Below are 20,329 nucleotides of genomic sequence, written 5' to 3' on the forward strand. Positions count from 1 at the left end.
TTGGGTGCACACAGGGGATGGGGGTGGAAGTAGGAGAAGAGAATTCGTAGCTTTATTGTTTTCCAAACGGTCGCGACCCAAAGGTTAATAACGACTGCTGAAGAGAGTAGAAAAAGTTTTTTTAAAAGGAAGCCCAGAGAAGGGCTAAACTTTAGAAAGAAAAAAGGAAAACATCTTTCCTATCCAAGGAAAACCTATAAACAGATGGAGAAGTCCACAGTTGCAGCATCTGGGTAAAACACAGAAGACAGAGCTGGAAACCGCGGGCGGCTTGTGCCAACACGCTCAGGGAAGGCAAACGGAAGAAGACGCCGGTGCTCCCTAGCGCAGGAGGTCCTAAGGCCGGGAATCGCTGGCCTTGCCTCTCAGGACCCGGGCTGACCCAAGGGAGGGAGAAGCCCTCATCGCCAGGGGGGGGACCCATCAGAGCGCCGGCGCAGGGACAAGATGCTGATGCTTCAGACTCGGCCAGGCCGTGCGTCCGAGCTTCTCCACAGCCGCCGCACTTCCCTGCTGCCTTTGGGATGCGGCCTCCAGCCCCGCCTGGCCACTGGCCGTCATCTCTGAATCATCCCGCCCATTTCGACATCTTCCTTCCCCGCCTTCGGCTCTCGGCCTGGCGCAGAGCCCAGTGACAGCCGGGGCCCGGGGAACCTCATTCATTCAACACTTGCTGGGTTTACTGTGCGAATGTGGATGCGAGGCTCAGTGCCGGGCGCTGAGGCCTGAGGAGCACCGGGTCCGGCCAGAGGGCCCAATACTCCAGACCCGACCAGAGTCTAGCGGGCCGCCGCGGTCCCCCATGGCGGTGAGGCGGTTCCCGGCCCGCATGTCGCAACCGCTTCCCGGACAGGCTGCGGGTCGCGCCAGCCAGGGGATGACCGGCCCAGGCCGGCCCCGCCTCACGCCCGCGACGAGATCCCGCGGGAACACGGCTCTCCGGGGCCAGGGCCGCCCGCTCTCCAGCCACGCATCTCAGAATTTGAGGAGCGCACTGGAGCGCGGGTCGTTAACGGCGCCCGTCAGCAGTTTGACGTTGAAGGCCTGTCACCGCCCCGCCCCCAACGCGATCCTGCGCACAGGGACCGCAGCTCGACAGCCGCTAGTGAGGGGCCCGAAGTCGGGCCCTAGAGTCCCTGGGCGCGTCGCTCTTTCTGTAGCCAATCGGGGACCGACGTGGTGCGGACCAATGGCCGCGGTCAAAGTATCAAGAGTGGTTGAGCCTATCAAAGTTCAGCCTTAAGTTTCTCCCGCCCTTCTAAAAAGTCAGAGGCGGGTTGATCGCACATGTCGGCCAATCAGTGACCAATAAACAAGAAGCTTCCAAGATCAAAGGGGAAAAGGTGGGATCTAGGCGCTAGCAACGCCTCAGGGCGGAGGAATGACAGGCGACTTCGCTAATACTACCGGCTGATTTTTCCTACGTAAGGAAAGGGGTGGGTCTAACTTGGTGTCTCCACCAATGGTTGGTTGGGGGGCGTGTCCGCGGGGCCAAGCGGGAGCCGGAGGCCCCGGGCTCTCTGGGCCGCGCCTGAGGCGGACACTACGGGGCCGGGGGGCGGCGGCGGCAGTGGTGGCAGCGGCGGCGGGGGTGGGCGTCGCAGCTGGCCCGGGTGGATGGAGTTGGAGGGGCGGGGTGCTGGCGGTGTGGCGGGGGGGCCGGCGGCAGGGCCCGGGCGGAGCCCCGGGGAGTCGGCGCTGCTGGACGGGTGGCTGCAGCGGGGCGTGGGCCGGGGGGCCGGCGGCGGGGAGGCCGGGGCCTGCAGGCCCCCGGTACGACAAGATCCGGACTCCGGCCCGGACTACGAGGCGCTGCCGGCCGGAGCCACTGTCACCACGCACATGGTGGCAGGCGCCGTGGCAGGGATCCTGGAGCACTGCGTGATGTACCCCATCGACTGCGTCAAGGTGAGACCTGCACCCGGCTTCGAACCCGACCTGGGGCTGACCCGACCCCTGGGTCTTGTCCGGAGCCAGGATCCCGGCTGAGAGCCGGAGCCGACATGGGTTCCTTCCTGGCTCCTGCCACTACCACATGATTCGAACCGACACTCCATTCAAGCAAGGTCCCAGCTGGGAGTTGATCCCAGTCAGGAACCAGGACCTATTTCTAACCGTCAGTGAAATCTGAATCGGGACTCAGGATCGAAAATCTGTCAGCCAAAGCCCTGGACCCCACCTGGGACTAAACAGGAATAGGGTGGGATGGGGTATCCCGAAGCTCAGGTAAGTGCTACTAACTCGATTAAGGTGAAGCCAACTGGCGTGAACCAGACCCTGAAATGGATCTAACGGCTTGAGATGTTTTCTGGGCTAGTGCTTTTACAAACTCCTTACTGCATCCTCCCTTACTGACGGGGCAGGAACCCGAATCTGGGATCTCTCAGCTAGATAAAGGACTTACATGTTAAATCTTAACACATGAGTGATTGGAAATCATTGTGCAGTGAGAATGCAGAATTCCAGACTGGAAGTAATATGGGAAAGATCGTATTCAGGGAAAGGTTTCAGTTTCTCTGTGAAGCAAGCATGATACCCCACCTATTTCCTGAACATGAAAGTTGAGCTGGGATTAGGACTGTATGTTCAGGGAGCACATCAGCCTCCAAACAAGAGAGATGAAACTGATAGCATATTTCTTTGGCCACCTGAAGTTGACAAAAAGGGAGAAGTTGCCTAGAAAGGAAATGTGACGGTATTAGAAAGTAGATGTAAGTATGAAGAAAATGGAATGAGATCAACAAGAGGACACGATTCTTGTGAAAGTAAAACTAATTGCATTCACAACCAAGCAGGATGATTTATGTGTACTGAAGTCAGGTCCTTCTGAAGAAAGGTGGGTGAAGAAAGAAACAGATTATTGTTCTTTACAGTTCTTATTCTTGTACATTAGTAAAGGTGCCAGCCATTAAAGGTGAGGACTGAATTGAGGAAGAGGTAAACTAGAGGGGACTGTTGATATGACGAAGACCGATGCCTCCTTTACATGTGAAGGGTAATAGTCAAACAGTAACCTGGCAGCTTTTCGATGTATGTGTTATGTATTCACAAGGAGGAGAGAATCAACTTGGGAAAGGCAAAGTAGATCCCTTTTACTTCCCTCTGGTTCCAGTACTGTTTCGTGTTTTCATTAGAATGTGGATAAGGAGATGGGGGGAGCACTCATTAAGCTTTGTGAATGACAGCAAACTGGCAGGAGTATTTTAGCACAAGGTAACTCCTAACAAGGGCCATATCCATTGAAAACAGGGTAAATGCACTTGACTAAAATGGACATTAGAATGTTAAATGCCCTTGTCAATTGGGAGAAATAGAAATAAACAGTAAAATCCATGAGAGAGAAGTAACAACATTGAAATGTAAAACGAGTAAGTACAAATAAAAAAGATGCACACATTATATGTATAGACTCTAGGTTGAATGACTTGTGAGTTAATAATGCCATATATCCAAAAGTTAATATAATCTAGCTGCAGAGTAACCTCCCTAGACTTAGACTGTGAGTAGAGTGCAGGGTTTAGGATGCTGTTTTTCTGGATGAGTATTGAATGGAAAACAGTGAAAATTATTTAATGGCTCGAAAAATACAGCGTAATAATTTGTCTTAGAAGTATTACTGTAACTTATCAATTTATCCGCTGTTCCATTATAACATAATGGGAGGTTATCTCCTTACTCCATATATTTACATAGTGCTATTGTTGCTATAAACATTTTATAAATCCCTGTTAAAAATGCTTTAGAATATTTGGGTGCATGTCCTTAAGGAAGGCAAATCTTTGCCCTGTGACAAGATGGAATTGATTTTGCAGGAACAAAGACTATTCAGAATCAAATATGGTGAATAAAGTGGGAGGTCAAAATGGGTAATACTGCTTGGCGTCAAAATAAGGTGGGACTGGAAAGCAAGGAGACTGCTTTACTTCTGAGGCCTATAAACCCGTTGAGGAAACACCTCTGAAAGAGAAGTTCCAGAAGGGTTTTGCATAACCACAGCATTGCTGGAATAAGTCGGTTGTAGCCTTCCAAGGTAACTATTTTGAAGAACAGTTCTTACTCATTTACATAAGCTTTGGAATTTTTCTTTTTTAAAAATTAGTCATACAACATTGCAGTTATGCCTGAAAGCCCTCCATTAAGGAAATAATGATTTGAGAAAAAAATGCTCAGGAGTTGTCAACAATACGAAAGCTTATTTTAGAAAGCTCATTTTCACTTGCACTTAACGCTGGGATTTAAATGACTTAGAGGGAAGAACTAGGTGAGGCCAGTATGATTTAGTGTCAGTGAGTATGTTAAATGCTTTTGTGCAGGCATGAAAGTAAAATTCAAATCCCTTACTTCAGAAAAGGCCTCCCAGTTTGCTTGTCCTCAGCAACTATCCTTCTTTTAATAAGTGGATGGTGGGGAGGAAAAGCAGCCCAGTCTTTAAGACTGGAGGCAGGTATCCACATTGTTGGAGCCTAAAGGGCAACCACAATGTTTGCAAATGAAAGCTGACATTGCTTCTTGGCATGCAGGCCTGTCCATCCTCAGCTACTTATCAGGGTCAAGTTGACTTTAAATATCCTTGAGAGGGACCATGAGAAGTCAGTGTAGCCTTGCTGGACCATGGTTATTCAACCAGCTATTTCCATGGCCATACTGGAGAGGCTTGGGAGCCCAGATAAATCCCAGTTTCTTTTTCTGGGCCTCAGAGGCAAGCGCCAGACTTTATCTACGGAGACATTCTGCAACCCAAAACAGTCAGAACCCTTCTCAAAATCATCTGGCTAAGTACCCACCTATCATCAAGCTGCTGTTGTTGGCTCTGAAGTGGTAAAGCAAATATCCACTTATATAATAAAGAGGGGAAGAGCAGAGGGAGATAAATCTCCAGTATCCAGATGTAAATGGTATCTGTACATATTCACCTGTGAAAGATTAGGAAATGGAAACATTAGCTTATTTGATTTTCTTGCATCTAGTAATAAGTACTCAGTGATCTTGTGTGCCAAGCACTATCTGAAGTACCTTACATACATTTATTCATTTAATCTGTGAAGCAACTTCATGCAGTAGAAACCATTTTCATTATTTTACAGTTGAAAGGAGGCTTAGGGAACAGTTATATAACTTGTCCAAGGTCACACAGTTTAAGTGGCACAGTTATGATTTGAACTCAGTGTATCAGACTGTCAAGCCTTCCATAAAGCTTCCCAAAAGCAGATTACAAGAACCAGGCAAGGCACAGAATTTCACAGTAAAGCTTGTCCCTGAACATATGACCTTCAGATTAATAGTGGGACGTGTAAATCATTATAGCCACAGAGAAACTTTGAAAGGAAAACAAAAAATACAAAATTAACCCTGATTTATTGGTGGCTAAGGACAGTTAGTTGCCCACGTATATTTGTGAAATGACTTATACAGGAGGCAATGCTACCATGATCTGTAAATTCTTAGATATGAACAAATATAGAATCATTTTGAATACAATAAAAATCTTTATATTTCTAGCACCTTATAAATTACCAATGGCTTTTACATACCTTATCTCTTTTAATCCCCACAACAGCCCTATGAGCCAGTCATTCTTGGCCTCCTGTTATAGATGACAATTTTGAAGCTTAAAGAGGTTAAGTGACATACCCAAGATCACACAACTAGCAAAGCTGAGGCCCAGACTCAGGCTTTTTGACTCAAATGTGGCTTGTCTTTTACCACTTACCTCTCTACTGGGTTGTTTGGCTTTTCTCTAAAGCCAGGTAGAGGTTTTTCACATTGAGGTTTTTCAGAAATTCTTACTTAGATATTTCATCTTTCTGTAAAAGGCAGATTTATTGGCCCACAAATTTGGGGAGCCATATTCATTTTTATATTTGGCATAGCTTATGCCCAGGTCCTCTCCATAAGGGTGTATTTTTATCGAGTTAGAATTGTTGAGTTAGATTTAGATGTGTATATAGAATGTTCAAAGTAGCTTCCCACAGTCCGGTTTTCTCTTGGGGATGAGGAGTTCCAGGCCTCCGAAGCCAAACCATTCAGAATTGGTAGCCAAATACACCATTGACTGCGGCAGAGCAATGCAACTTCTGAACATTCCCCCTTTACAAGATCAGTTTTGAATAAATGCATGAAAACACGACAAGCTAAGAGGCTCAATTTATCTTTGCTTGTTAGTAGCTGTAGCCAGCATTTGACCTGTAGTCTCTATGAACAACTCTTCTGATGGATTTTATATGCCTTGTGTGATGTGAAAGATCAGTAAACAAACCCTTTATTGGAAATACATGAGGTTTTATAGGGGGAAGTAGGAAAGAATGTGTCAAATTGTGATAAGTGATGCTGTATAGAGTATTTCTGATTGAACATCCAGTAACTAACCTTTTAAGCTTCCGGTTTTTTGTTGGTAGCAGGCAGGAGAAAATAACCAGAGGACTGTGGATTGCTTGCAGCTAACCGGAACCTGTTCATCTGGTTAGTTTTTTTTCTCCCATGCTCTTGAGGGAAGGTATTACTCTTGGATTCCAGTTGGCCAAGAGGAAGGTTCAAGCTTTTTTTTTTTTTTTGGAGATGGAGTTTTGCTCTTGTTGCCCAGGCTGCCGTGCAGTGGCTCAAACCAGCGAAGGCTCACTACAACCTCCACCTCACAGGTTCAAGCGATTCTCCTGCCTCCTGAGTAGCTGGGATTACAGGTGCACACCACCATGCCTGGCTAATTTTTTCGTATTTTTAGTAGGGACGGGGTTTCACCATGTTGGCTAGGCTGGTCTCGAACTCCTGACCTCAGGTGATCTGCTCGCCTCGGCCTCTCAAAGTGCTGGCATTACAGATGTGAGCCACCGTGCCCAGCCGAAGGTTCAAGCTTTTAAATCCAAATAGAATCTAGTGATTAGATTAATGTAGAAATTTAAACTGTACTTGGGCATCACTTGCTCCCATTGGCTCACCAGTGATTGTAGCTGATACAGTTATGTGACAAAAGATTCATTCATTCAGCAAACAAATCAGAAGTGCTTATTGTGTGTCAGGCACCAGACACTGATTTTTCTTTTTAGACATTGATTTTATATTAACTATTAGTTTCCATGTTACTTTACCTTGAAATGGGTCAGTAGATGAGAAATTTTCCTGGGGAGACACACTCTTCAGAAAAGGTCTAATTTAGGGAGGTCTTTCGAATAAGATTAATTTCCCAAATTTCAACAAAACTTTGTCCAGGAACATCATACAAAGTGTCTACCCTACGCTTTTATTCCAATCATTGAATCCTTTAGAGAGATTCCAAGGATTATGTCTCACTGAGACTGATTTTATTTGCTAGTGCCAATTTTGGGATTTAATCAATTTAGATTAGAAATCTGGAAGGGCCCTTCAGGATTGGAGACTGGATTGGTTTCTAGCTAGAGACTCCCACCTTTGCAGTTTCAGGGTAAACTTTCTTTCCCAAGACATAAAAGCATCTATTAAGAATGCCACTTCTGCCAAGACTCTGTGTAGACCCAGCCACCATTGCCAGATAGTCTGAAAAAGTATAAAAAAATTAGCCGCCCCTCAGTGTGTGGTCATGAAGCAGGGCCAGGGGCACTCTTTAGGTATAAAGCATAAAGTATGTCATAGACAGTAAATACTTGAATTTGGAATCCATTTGTAAAGAACTGTCAGCTTGAGTGTATTAAGGCACAAAAGCAACTTCTGAAATACAGGCTTGATATTTGTTGCTGGGGCTCTGAATCATTTTGGAGTACCAGGACACTTAGCAATTGGTGGGATTATTTTTTCAGGGAAAATAATGGTGTTCCATTCTTAGGGTCATAGATGACTAGAAAAAGAAAGGTCCAAGGCTTAGAAGAAAGATCAGCTATAGATTGGAAATAATCTGAAAGCCAGATATCCCTCTCACAAATTGGCACAGCTCCATGTAGAAGGTCTGCCCAGTGTGTGGAGGTGGGGCGAGAAGTTGGCATTGCTGACATTGCACTTCTCCTTGCTGTAATTTCAGACCCGGATGCAGAGTCTACAGCCTGACCCAGCTGCCCGCTATCGCAATGTGTTGGAGGCCCTCTGGAGGATTATAAGAACGGAGGGCCTATGGAGGCCCATGAGGGGGCTGAACGTCACAGCAACAGGCGCAGGGCCTGCCCACGCCCTTTATTTTGCCTGCTACGAAAAGTTAAAAAAGACATTGAGTGATGTAATCCACCCTGGGGGCAATAGCCATATTGCCAATGGTATTGAGCCTTCCTGTGCTGGTTCCCCCACTTTCCCAACTCTTTGGGCTTTGCTGCTGTCAGTGCTTGCCAGTCTCAGCATGGTTTGGAGCTGAAGCTTTGGGCTGGGATAGGCCAGATTATAAGGGAGGGACTTCCAAACCTGATGTTCTCAGACAACGGGCCGCTTCAACCCTGCATTTTCCTTTGGGGCACCTCAACAAAGGGTTACAGTATCCTCCCTTACCTACCAGCTTGACTTGTTCCTCTCATCTCCCTGGCATCAACTTCTAATGCCCTGGTAATGTGGAGACACACTGAACTACCCCCAGTGTATGTTTGATAGTTGGGTGGTGTCCTGCTCCTTAGGGCAGGATTGGAGGCGACCCAGCCAGCCACCCAAGGAAGATACTAATGAAGCCCCTGCTTTTCGCCTCACCTTTCAGGATCCCAACTCACCAGAGGCAGTTTGTGTTGAGAACATGACAAAGTGAATGGGGGTGGGGCCAAGGAACTGCATGAAGAAACCAGAAGGTTGTGTGGAAGTAAGAGAAAGGATAGCAGCCTAGGGCTTTAGGACTGGCTGGAAACCAAGTTGAGTGTGGAGAGGGTGAGGGGTAGAGTAGTTCAGGACCTGAACAAAAGATCTTTGTAGACAAATGTTAGGCTCTGCAAATGGGTTCTGCAGCAGGACAAAGGTGGGATTCTGTGGTGAGGTTCTGTGAGATCTGACCACCTGGCCCCCGTATCTCCCTCCACTGGTGGCAGGTGATGTGCTGGCATCCCTAGGCAGCAGTGTATCTGCTTCCTGTGTGGGGCGTGAGCTGCATTTATTCTCAGAACGATCTTTATTGATAAGACTTGAGCTGGCCTTCCTATCATGGATGTGGAATACATTAGTGACTTTACAAAGTTGGTGGGAACAGATATCTTACCTTCTTAAACAGGAGTTTAGGAGCAGTGGGTCCCCATCTTTTGGACTAGCTCTTAACGTTACCTTTCCCCGTTGTAGTGTAGCACAGCCACTCCCCTTCACTGGGGGACCTCGATGAGTTGGTCAGCTCTCTTGGCCTTACATGTGGCAGTTGTTTTCTTGTTTGCAGGTGCGGCCGGGTGTGTGGCAACATTACTTCATGATGCAGCCATGAACCCTGCGGAAGGTAATGATTCCTCAACCTATCACTCTGTGGGCAGCTGCACCTGTATTTCTTTCCAGTTTGCAGAAGAAAGCACATCAGTTTTGGTGGGAAATTCTGTTACCTTGTTTTACCACTAGAGGGTGCTCCCTCCATGTTTTTGGTACTTAACGAGGCACCCTCTTGGACAGGATGCAGATTCACTGGGATTTTACTAATCCTTGGGGCTTCCCTAGAAAAAGATGTCTCTATGTGGCCTGTTTTTGGGCTTTCCTGGGAGTCTCCTTTGTAGTAGATTTGATCTGTCCTGAAAGTTTAGCAGATTCATTTTTCTTCAAAGAGGTGAAGATGGATTCTGACTTTTTTTTTTTTGCCCCCTTATGATTTGCAGGAATTGACACTTAAATATCTTGCCTTTCTTATTGGAATGAAGCTAGTTGGGATAGGAATGAAAGGTTAAATTGTAGAACTCAGTCCCTGCATTTCTGCTGGGATCTTGGCTTTTCAGTTGGAGGAAAATTCTCCAAAAAATTCTCCATGTGAGGATGAACAAATACAAGAGGATAGCATCGTTGCCACGTTCATTTTCTGTCTGGGCAAGGCCATGGGGTGGAAAGAGCCAAAGCTAAGCTGAAGCTCCACAGAGCTCACACCATGTTATCTACTTGAGGGAGTGGGAGGTGTTTGAAAACTAAAGCCAACTCTTTTTGGCTAAGAATCTTTTCTTTGGTAGAACTTCTGTCTCCTCCCCTCTAGGAGGATCACCATCTCACATTTTAAAAGTTAGGTGCTCTTTGTACGTGAGGATTGGGATTGTTAGGGGCCTGTGTTCATGATGATCACTATCATGGAGTCATTTCTTGTTGGGAATTGTTAGAGGGTAAGATCAGAGATAGGTACTTAGTTCAAGAAGACTCTCTGAAGCTCCCAAACCGTAGATATGTCCTGTGTGCAAACTGGCTGGCTTTACAGAAGTCCTGATGGAAGTGGGTTTCTTGTTTTTTTGAGTCATTACCAACCCTTTGCCTACTGCTTCCCCTCAAAAAAGGGAAGCTGACTTCTCAGGTTAGCAGCTCACCAATACTTTTTTCTCTCTCTCTATTCCATTGGCTGATCTGCTGACTTGGGACTCTGAATCTGGATACTCTCCATCACCGGTTGGCTGCCGTCACCATTTCCTTCCTTGTTGATGGCACTACTAGTGGTCAAGCAGAGGATGCAGATGTACAACTCACCATACCACCGAGTGACAGACTGTGTACGGGCAGTGTGGCAAAATGAAGGGGCCGGGGCCTTTTACCGCAGCTACACCACCCAGCTGACCATGAACGTTCCCTTCCAAGCCATTCACTTCATGACCTATGAATTCCTGCAGGAGCACTTTAACCCCCAGAGACGGTACAACCCAAGCTCCCACGTCCTCTCTGGAGCTTGCGCAGGAGCTGTAGCTGCAGCAGCCACAACCCCACTGGACGTTTGCAAAACACTGCTCAACACCCAGGAGTCCTTGGCTTTGAACTCACACATTACAGGACATATCACAGGCATGGCTAGTGCCTTCAGGACGGTATATCAAGTAGGTGGGGTGACCGCCTACTTCCGAGGGGTGCAGGCTAGAGTAATTTACCAGATCCCCTCCACAGCCATCGCATGGTCTGTGTATGAGTTCTTCAAATACCTAATCACTAAACGGCAAGAAGAGTGGAGGGCTGGCAAGTGAAGTAGCACTGAATGAAGCCAGGGGTTCAGATGACACTGCTGCATCCTGCTCACATTATCTGTCTCCTGGAATGCTCCCACCTCAAGTGGAGTTAGAAGGAAGGTAGAGGGGCTCTCCCCCAGGATTTTGGTGTTTTGACTAACACCAGTTCCTGCCAACCTCTGTTGCCACCACCTTTCCTTCCAGGCCCTAAGCACGTGCAGCGAAGCACACCACAGCACCTTTGATAACCTCTGTCCATCCTGGGCCTGATGACCTGCTCTAGACTGTTATAGAGGGATAAGCAGCTCATTCCCCTGGTTCCTAATAAAAAGCCTTTAAATTAAATGGTTTCATTGGGTTTGTCTTGCTAAAGGGGAAGTGAAATGCTGTTAACTGTTCTTGACTTTCCTTTAAGCATAAATCAAGGGACCCAAAGGAAAGGTTTATTGAGTATGCCTGTAGTTTTTGTTTTCTGCTGATTTTCATGACAATTTAAGACATTAGTAGTAGGCCCCAAGCAATCTCCCTGATGGCTAGAACAACAAGCCCTTGACAGATCCCAACCAACCAGATGCTCCAGATCCCCACTATCTTCCCTAGGGTGGTAGCGCAGCGCAGAGAAGGCAGATCTCTGCTCTAATTCTCAGCTCTGCCTGCAGCAGTGCTTTACAATGTGGCACTTGGTTTTCCATTTTAGTTGTGAAACTCAAATTATTCAGTGAAGCTGCAAGTCCTGAAGATTACATGGTAAATAATACATTTCATTTTATTTTAAGGCTTTCACAGAGTACTTCAGCATGTGTGATCTCATCTGAACCTCACAAAATCTCTGAAGTAGGCAGTGCAGGTGTCATTTCTATTTCACAAGCAAGAAAGCTCAGAGGCTGTGACGAGTCCAAAGCCTCAAAGTGCAGAACTGGGACCCCAGCCCAAGTCTTTTGACCTCACAAATGAATCTAAGCGTGGCTTCCTACAGATGGGAAATGAGTGGAGGGCATCTCACATCTACTGCCATCTACTGAGGAAACTCCCTGCCTGATGACCAGCTGGGCTCTGCTTGGAGACTTTTCGGAGATGGGGCTTTCCCTGTGCTTGGTGGGTCAGTGTGTTCTTTTTTTTTTTTTTTTTTTTTTTTTTAATATCACCAGTTATTAGCAAGTTCTTCAGTACATAGAAATGTACCCCTCTGAGTCTTCCACCTATCCTTGTTAGGTCATCTGTCATTCATTCATTAACTATTGAGTGTCTCTGTGGCAAGCACTGGTGTTGGAAATACAATGATAGATAAAACAATCCCAGCCCTAAGGAGCTTATTGTCTGGAGAGGAAGATACATGGAAACAGGCAATTACAAGATAAAATGACAGGAGAGAAGATAGAATAAACCTAGTATACTCAGAAGACAGAAGGATACCCAGTGTAGCCTTGGGTGACCAGGGTAGACATTTGGGAGGAAGTGACATCTGAGGTGACACCTGGAAGGCAAATGAGCTAACTTGGTGAAGAGGGGAGGGGTTATGTTCTAGGCAAAGACCTGGAAGTAAGAGAATTAAAAAGTATTTGGGATTCGGTGTGCAAGTGGTTTGGTAGGACTGAAACAATCTGGGCAAGACATGCAGCCTGAGAGCCAAGCAGACACTGGGTCTTCAAAGCAATTCTACGGAGTTTAGATTTATCCTGAAGGCCATGCAAAAGCATTATGGAGTTTTAAGCAGAGGTGTGGTGTGATCAGATTTACAATTTAAACAGATCACTTAGGCTCTCTGGAGAAAGGATTAGAGGAGCAAGACTGGACAGGCAGGCCAACTGGTTAGGAGGCTGCTGTGGTAATCCAGGCAAGTGCATGGTGGTCTGAAGCAGGACTGTGGCATGGAGCCGGGAGCCATGTTAGGGTTGTAGAAGCAATAGGATTCGGTCACAGAGCAGATCTTGTCCTCCTCCCACCTGACAGCCCTTCAATATCTATGCAGAATCATGTCTGAATGCACTTGAAAAAAAACTGTCGAGAAACCAGCAGGGTCTCCTAAGTTTTATTTAAGTAGGCTATGGTGCCCCTCTGATTTAGCGTGGAGAGGAGAGATATTAATAGTGCTAAGCGGTGGTTGCTGAGTAAAAAGAGTGTGATGATATCATTGTAAAGGTCATTTCAGAGGGTTTGCTAGTAAAAATGTAATTGAGTAGCTGCCTCCCAGTATGGACTGAGCAAGAGAGCAAAGGGATGGCTGTCAGGACCTAGTCTCTGCAGTCGGCTTTACAGAGCTGTCTGGCATGGTATCTGACACACAGTAGGAACAATGGCAATAAGGCTCATTTTTCAAGAATAGATTGCGGGGTAATTTCTTAAAGATTGGTAGCCGCTAGAGACCACCTCAGCTCTAATGCTGTTCACAAATAATAAGAAAATAATACGAAAGTGATCTTCCAGCCTCCAATTGTGCTGTAGCTACTGGAGGACATTTAGTTTGGAATCTGGACAGGACACTAGGTTCTGCAGGTCTCTTGGCCCAGTCACTAGAGGTCAAAGAGGAGATAGAGGCAGAATAATGTGACAGGTTGAACATTAGCAATGCCAGTGACTGGATACCTGGGTCATTTCCAAGGGGCTCAGCAGACCGAGGAGAACTGTGGGTGTTTGGGGGCATCCCCAGGTCCAGAGCCTCTGTGGAAAGCCAGGTTGTTCAGGTGACACCTGAAGAATCCAGTACCAAGCCATCATCAAGTGGCCAATTCCTGCACAGTGCTATGTGTCAGGGAAAATGAGAAAATAAGTCACAATTTGGCCAGAGGAAAATGTTCTTCACTGGAGAGCTGAGACCAACATGAGTGAAACAAACTTACAATAACACAAGACAGTATATAGACATGTACTGGATTATACAGAAATTAACAATGAGATTTAGAGACAGGAAAGATAAGTGTAGGTCAGAGTAAACAGAAGAAGGTGGCTTTGATGAATAGAATTAAAAAATACTTTCATAAAAGCCAATAAAAGTTGAATCATGCTAATTTTATAAAATTTAGAAAGCGTAGATAAAAAGAAAATACTTCGAATCCCATTACCCAGAGAACTTGACCTTCTAACAGACAGAGCTTTGCAGCAATGACACGGATAGCCTTGCACAGCAGCGAGCTCTCAAATACAGGAGCTGGGGCTGGTCAGCCCTGCCAGGGATGCTATACAGTGAAGTCGAGCTCCTGGAGGGTTGCAAAGCAAGATGATCTTTAAGAAGCCTCCTAGCTCTAGATGTTCTCAGGGCCAGCCTCAGCCCCACTATCCTGTAACCTGCGTCCTGGTCTCCAGGCCAGATCTCTTCAGTGCCTGTCAGGAGATGGTGCCAGACTGTCTCACCACTCTGAACTTTCTCTCTCCACCAACCTATCTACTCTCCTTTTGATCATTCAGATTCTACCTACCCATAGCAATGTTTCTGATATTATAAAGGTGCCACAGGGGGCCAGGCATGGTGGCTCGAGCCTGTAATCCCAGCACTTTGAGAGGCCAAGGCAGGCAGATCACTTGAGCCCAGGAGTTTGAGACCAGCCTGGCCAACATAGTGAAACCCCACTTCTACTAAAAATACAAAAATTAGCCAAGGGTGGTGGCATGCACCTGTAGTCCCAGCTACTCGGGAGGCTGAGGCACAAGAATCACTTGAACCTAGGAGGCGAAGGTTGTAGTGAGCCAAGATGGTGCCACTGCACTCCAGCCTGGGTGACAGATCAAGACTCTGTCTCAAAAAAAAAGTGCCACAGGGGACTTATTGAATAAGTTATTGATATTATTGAACATTCATACAATGAAATGTGGCATGGCCATTTATCCTGAGATGATGGAAGAAAATTTAATGATGCAGAAAGACACTGTATTCTGTTATGTGAAAGAAATTGGTTATAGTGAGATCTCATTTTTGAAAATTACAAAAAAATTATACATAGAAAAAATACTTAAAGATCTATACATCAACATACTGGATGTGCACTATTTTGTTATTTCCTGGAACCTTAGACTGGTAAGTGGAGAACAAGTTCTGCTGGAGTCACACACAGTATTCCCTGCATTGCCACCACCACCACCACCACCTCTGCCACCCTAAGTAGAAAGGAAAATGTTTACACTTCGAGGCACTTAAATCTTTCTGTAATTTCCACCTATGATAGTACCTTCTGCTTGCTGGGGCAGCACGGAATCAGACTAATCCTTCTCCCTGACAGGCCTCCAAAAATATTAAGACAGCTGTCATATCACCCTGGGAGGGGTCAGAGCATGGAGATCCTGAAAGCTAGGCAAAAGAGTTCAGACTTGACTTGGCAGCTAATGAGGAGCTCTTATGGTTCTTGAGCAGGGAAGGACATGACTAAAGTAATATCTGAGGACAATTCAACCAGCAGCCCAGACACAGGAGACCCTGGAACAGGGAGAGCCTGAGCTAGAGACAGGGACTCTAGCAGAGGGGCTACTGTCATCGTTTAAACAAAGATGAACCTGAGAAAAATTGTTACAAGATGAAAAGCACCTGACGATGGTTTAGACGTTCACGTGAGAACTTACCTGTAGGTTGTCTTGCACTCATCTGACTGTTTTGTCTCTCTAGATTAAAATCCAGAGTCATGTATTTCTGGAATCACCCTCTGTCTGCACTGCACATGATGGATGCACGATAACTACTTGCTTCCCATGGTCAGACACCAAGACTTGTCTGGAACATGATGGTACTGGGGTTAGAAATGAGCCATTTCATTTCACAAACATAGATTGAGCAGATGGGGGCACCAGAGTAGATGCTAGGCCTATGTCATGGTCAGTTTTATGCATCAGCATGGCAAAGCTACAGTCCTCAGTTATTTAAACACTAATTTAGGTGGTGTTGTCACCTAGGTGATGATGCAACTCAAGCAGAAATTATGGTGCCTAAACAAAGGCAGTGATGGGAAGGAGAGGAAGAGACAAAGTGGAGGGATATTTAGGAAATTGATCAACTGCACTTGGCCATCAGATGTATTCAGGGTTACAGAGAAGGAGGATTCTTGGATGGCTTGCAAATTTTAAAAGGAAAACCAGTTTTTTGGATAGGAATAAGAAATATAGTTATGAACATGTATTTGGGGCCTGAGTAGATTTTCAGGATCTGCAATATGGATGTAGAAATATACAGTATAGAGGTTACAGCTTAGCCATAGGGGGACGGAGAAAGTGAGCATTTAAAATAAGTACTCTTTTTTAACCTCTTTAAAAAACAACACACATAAAATGCACATCTGGATGAAATTTGACATATATTTGCTCCTGCGTAACTACCACGCTGACACACAACAGTTCCAAAACTCCAGAAGACTCCTTTGTGTCCCCTCATAGTTAATATCATCCCTCAAAGTTAACCAATATTCTGATTTCTGTCATTATAGATTAGTCTTGCTTGTTCCTGAACTTTGTAAAAATTAATTCATACAGTATATATTCTTTTGTGTCTGGCTCAACATTATGTCTGTAAGATTCATCTATGTGTGTGCATATAGCAATTTGTTCTTTTCCATTGCTGTGTAGCTTGAATATTTATGCATTTTATGTATCCATTCTCTCATTGACTAATACACAACCCAAACATATTTGGGTTGTATATTTGTCATGGTTCTTCAGAGAAACAGAACCAATTATATATGTTATATATAACCAATTATATGTATGTATGAGAGAGAAAGAGGAGGGATTTTTTTTTTTTTTTAAAGAAATTGACTCACATGGTTGTGGGGGCTGGCAAGTCCAAAAGTCCTGCGCTGGAAACTCAGGCAGAGTTTCTATGTCACAGTCTTAAGGCAGAATTCCTTCTTCTCTGGGAAACCTCAGTTTTTGCTTTTAAGGCCTTCAACAGATTGGATGAGGCCATTATGGATAATTCCCTTTACTTAAAGTTAGTTGATTGTAAATGTTAATCACCTCTACAAAACATTTCACAATAACATCCAGACTAATATTTGACCAAACAACTAGGCACCATTGCCTAGCCAAGTATACATAAAATTAACCATCACAGGTTGCTTCCAGTGTTTCACTATTTCCAGTTTTTACTACTATAAACATTCTTGTACCTGTCCTTTAATGGAAAGAAGCACTCTTTTCCGTTGGTTAAATATGAAAGCAAACTTGCTGGGTGACAGGGATATATGTGTTTAGCCTTAGAAGACACTACCAAAGTTCCAAAGAGGTTGTAGCAATTTGAATTCCCTCCAGCAATGTATAAGAGTTCCAGCTTAGCGGCCAGGCATGGTGGCTCACGCCTGTAATCCCAGCATTTTGGGAGGCTGAGGGGGGCGGATCACGAAGTCAGGAGATCAAGACCATCCTGGCTAACATGGTGAAACCCCATCTCTACTAAAAATACAAAAAAAAAAAAAAAAAATTAGCTGGGCATGGTGGTGGGTGCCTGTAGTCCCAGCCACTCGGGAGGCTGAGGCGGGAGAATGGCGTGAACCTGGGAGGCGGAGCTTGCAGTCAGCCAAGATCGAGCCACTGCACTCTAGCCTGGGTGACAGAGCGAGACTCCGTCTCAAAAATAAAGAGTTCCAGCTTAGCTGGGCATGGTAGGATTGTGCCTGTAATCCCAGCGCTTTGTGAGGCTGAGGTGGGCGGATCACCTGAGGTCAGAAGTTTGAGACCAGCCTGGCCAACATAGTGAAACCCCTTCTCTACTAAAATATGAAAATTAGCCGGGCGTGGTGGCACATGCCTGTAGTCCCAGCTACTCAGGAGGCTGAGGCATGAGAATCTCTTGACCCCGGGAGGTTGCATGCAGTAAGCCAAGGTCATACCACTGCACACCATGCCACCATTGCATGACAGAGCAAGACTCTGTCTCCAAAAAAAAGAGTTCCAGCTTAGAGCAAATACTCTTTTTATCTACATTTTAATTTTTATATAATTTCACACTTTTATAGAAAAGTTGCAAAAACAGTATATTCTTTACCAGATTCACTAATTGCTATAATTTTGCCCCATTTGATCTACTGTCTTTCTATCAATCCATATATGTGAACACACATATTTTTTCTGAACTATTTATGCCCCCTTTATCCATAAATATGTCAGTATTTCCTAAGAACAAGAATTTTCTCGGCCAGGCGTGGTGGCTCACGCCTGTAATCCCAGCACTTTGGGAGGCCGAGGCGGGCGGATCACGAGGTCAGGAGATTGAGACCATCCTGGTTAACACGGTGAAACCCGTCTCTACTAAAAATACAAAAAACAATTAGCCTGGCGTGGTGGCGGGTGGCTGTAGTCCCAGCTACTCAGGAGGCTGAGGCAGGAGAATGGCGTGAACCCGGGAGGCGGAGCTTGCAGTGAGCTGAGATCGCGCCACTGCACTCCATCCACTGTTGGCGACAGAGCGAGACTCCGTCTCAAAAAAAAAAAAAAAAGAATTTTCTCTTACATAACCCCAACACATTTATGGAAATCAGGGAATTTGTAACATTGATACAAAATGCTTATCTGAGCTATAGTTTATATTTAAATTTCACCAATTGCTCCAATAATGTCCTTCATAGCTATTTTTTTTCTGATCCAATATCCAATTCAGGATCACACATTGCATTTACTGTTCATATCTCTTTAGTCTTCTTTCATCTAGATCAGGTTCTCAGCCTTCCCTTATCTTTCATGAACTTGATTTTTTTGTTTTGTTTTTAGATTACAGGCCAGTTGTTATGTAGAATGCCCTTCAGTTTGGTTTGTTTGATGCTACCTCATAATTAGATTAAGGTTATACAGTTTTGGCAGGTGTACCATAGAAATGATATGGAGTCCTTTTCAAGGCAGTGAGGTCAGTGCATCTCTTTATTGGTATTGTTAACTGTGATTAAATGGTTATGGTTGTGTTCATCAGATTAACTCACCGTGGAGTTACTAATTTTCCCTTTGTAATCAATAAGTTATTTGCATGGAGGTGCTCTGAATCTATGTACATATCCTCTTCTTTATCAAACTTCTACCCACTAGTTTTAGCATCCATTGATAATTCTTGTCTAAATCACGGTTGCACAAAGATGATATTCTGACGCTATCATTTCTACTATAAGAGAGAGCTATCCCTTCTCTTATTTATTTATATTCGTATGAGCTCATAGATTATTTTATTCTATGGCTATTCTATAGTGATATCACCACTGTAATATTGTGGTATAATACCACTGTGATGATAATAAATAATTACCATTATTTATTCTGATGTTCGAATAGTCCCAGATTTGGCCAGTGGGGGTCCCTTCTGATTCCTGTGTTATTTTTCCATATCTCCATTTTTTAAAAAGCACTTCCTTGCTTTCTGGCACAACACGATATTCTAAGCTTATCTTGTATTTTCCCCCTCTCAGTCCTAGAATTAGCCATTTCTCCAAGGAGACCTAGGTTTTTTTTTTTTTTTCAGTACAAAATGATATTTAGAAACCAAGATCCAAGTGCCAGGTATACTCAATGCTACTGTAGTGTCTACTTCTAAGCCCTTTAGCCCACAGAGCTAATAAATATACATATTATATCTTAATTTCTACATCTGTACACACACACACACACACACACATAAAATCATGGATTCATATAGATACCTCCATTTCCAACTCAACACCACAAAATTCATTTTAGTCCTCCCTTTCTCCATATTTATAACTCTCCTCTCCAACAGCAAGAACTAGCTTCCAATATCCTCAGTACGTTTACTCATCTGCCCAACTCTACAGCACACAAAATGTATTTCAGAATTGCTAACCCGTATCACTACAGAAAAAACTCCTTCTAACTAGAATTAAATATTTGTTGGGCTTGTTTGTTTGGTTTTATCCTCCCTTCAGCATCGTAATATTATTTGTTTAAAATAGAGTTATTTAAAATAGAGTTAAGTTCATTTCTTTTTTTCATGTCAGGTAACGTGCTGATGTCTTAAGGTTTGAAGGAGGTACATCTCACATATGTGTGAAAACCCAGTCATCATGTTCATGGGCTACAAAAGGATGCGTTTGTTTCTATTTGTATTCCATTCTAAGTTTCTTCCCCCTTCTCATCCTTGTTGACTTTTTTTTTTTTTTTTAATGGAGCTTGTGGATTTTGTGGATGGGCTTTACCGGGTCTGTAAACCCCCTGGAGTTTAATGCAAAATATTGAATATGTCTGCCTTTGGAGCAAGGGTAGAGAATCCATAACTTTCATAAGATTCTTAAAATTTAGGAGTGCAATGGAGAAGAGCAGGAATCCAGGGACCCTCTAGGAGGCTTCCCACTAGTAGGGTAGGAAGTTCTGCCAGACTGTGAGACTCT

At 44.7% G+C, this 20,329-nt stretch overlaps 1 protein-coding gene and 1 non-coding gene across 6 annotated transcripts; one reads left to right on the plus strand and one right to left on the minus strand.

The window, feature by feature from the left end:
- Window positions 1-1,083: 1,083 nt before the first annotated feature.
- SLC25A28 (solute carrier family 25 member 28) lies at window positions 1,084-11,375 on the plus strand. Of its 5 annotated transcripts, none has more exons than XM_058436109.1 (4): window positions 1,084-1,436; window positions 7,985-8,213; window positions 9,296-9,352; window positions 10,531-11,375. In XM_058436109.1, the coding sequence occupies exons 2-4, from the start codon at window positions 7,991-7,993 to the stop codon at window positions 11,046-11,048; spliced, it is 798 nt and encodes a 265-aa protein (XP_058292092.1). In that variant the 5' UTR covers window positions 1,084-1,436; window positions 7,985-7,990; the 3' UTR covers window positions 11,049-11,375. The 5 variants fall into 5 exon arrangements, with proteins under 5 accessions (XP_058292092.1, XP_058292091.1, XP_032036444.1 ...); XM_058436108.1 differs by having other exon boundaries at window positions 1,084-1,424; XM_032180553.2 differs by lacking the exon at window positions 1,084-1,436 and adding an exon at window positions 1,514-1,908.
- An 8,553-nt stretch (window positions 11,376-19,928) lies between these two features.
- Window positions 19,929-20,028, minus strand: LOC116466225 (small nucleolar RNA U13). Its single transcript, XR_004247463.1, has one exon. It is a non-coding gene; the product is annotated as a small nucleolar RNA U13 (small nucleolar RNA).
- Between the last annotated feature and the right edge of the window lie 301 nt (window positions 20,029-20,329).

The sequence above is a fragment of the Hylobates moloch genome, unplaced genomic scaffold, assembly GCF_009828535.3.
Source record: "Hylobates moloch isolate HMO894 unplaced genomic scaffold, HMol_V3 SCAFFOLD_3, whole genome shotgun sequence".
Lineage (NCBI taxonomy): Eukaryota > Metazoa > Chordata > Mammalia > Primates > Hylobatidae > Hylobates > Hylobates moloch.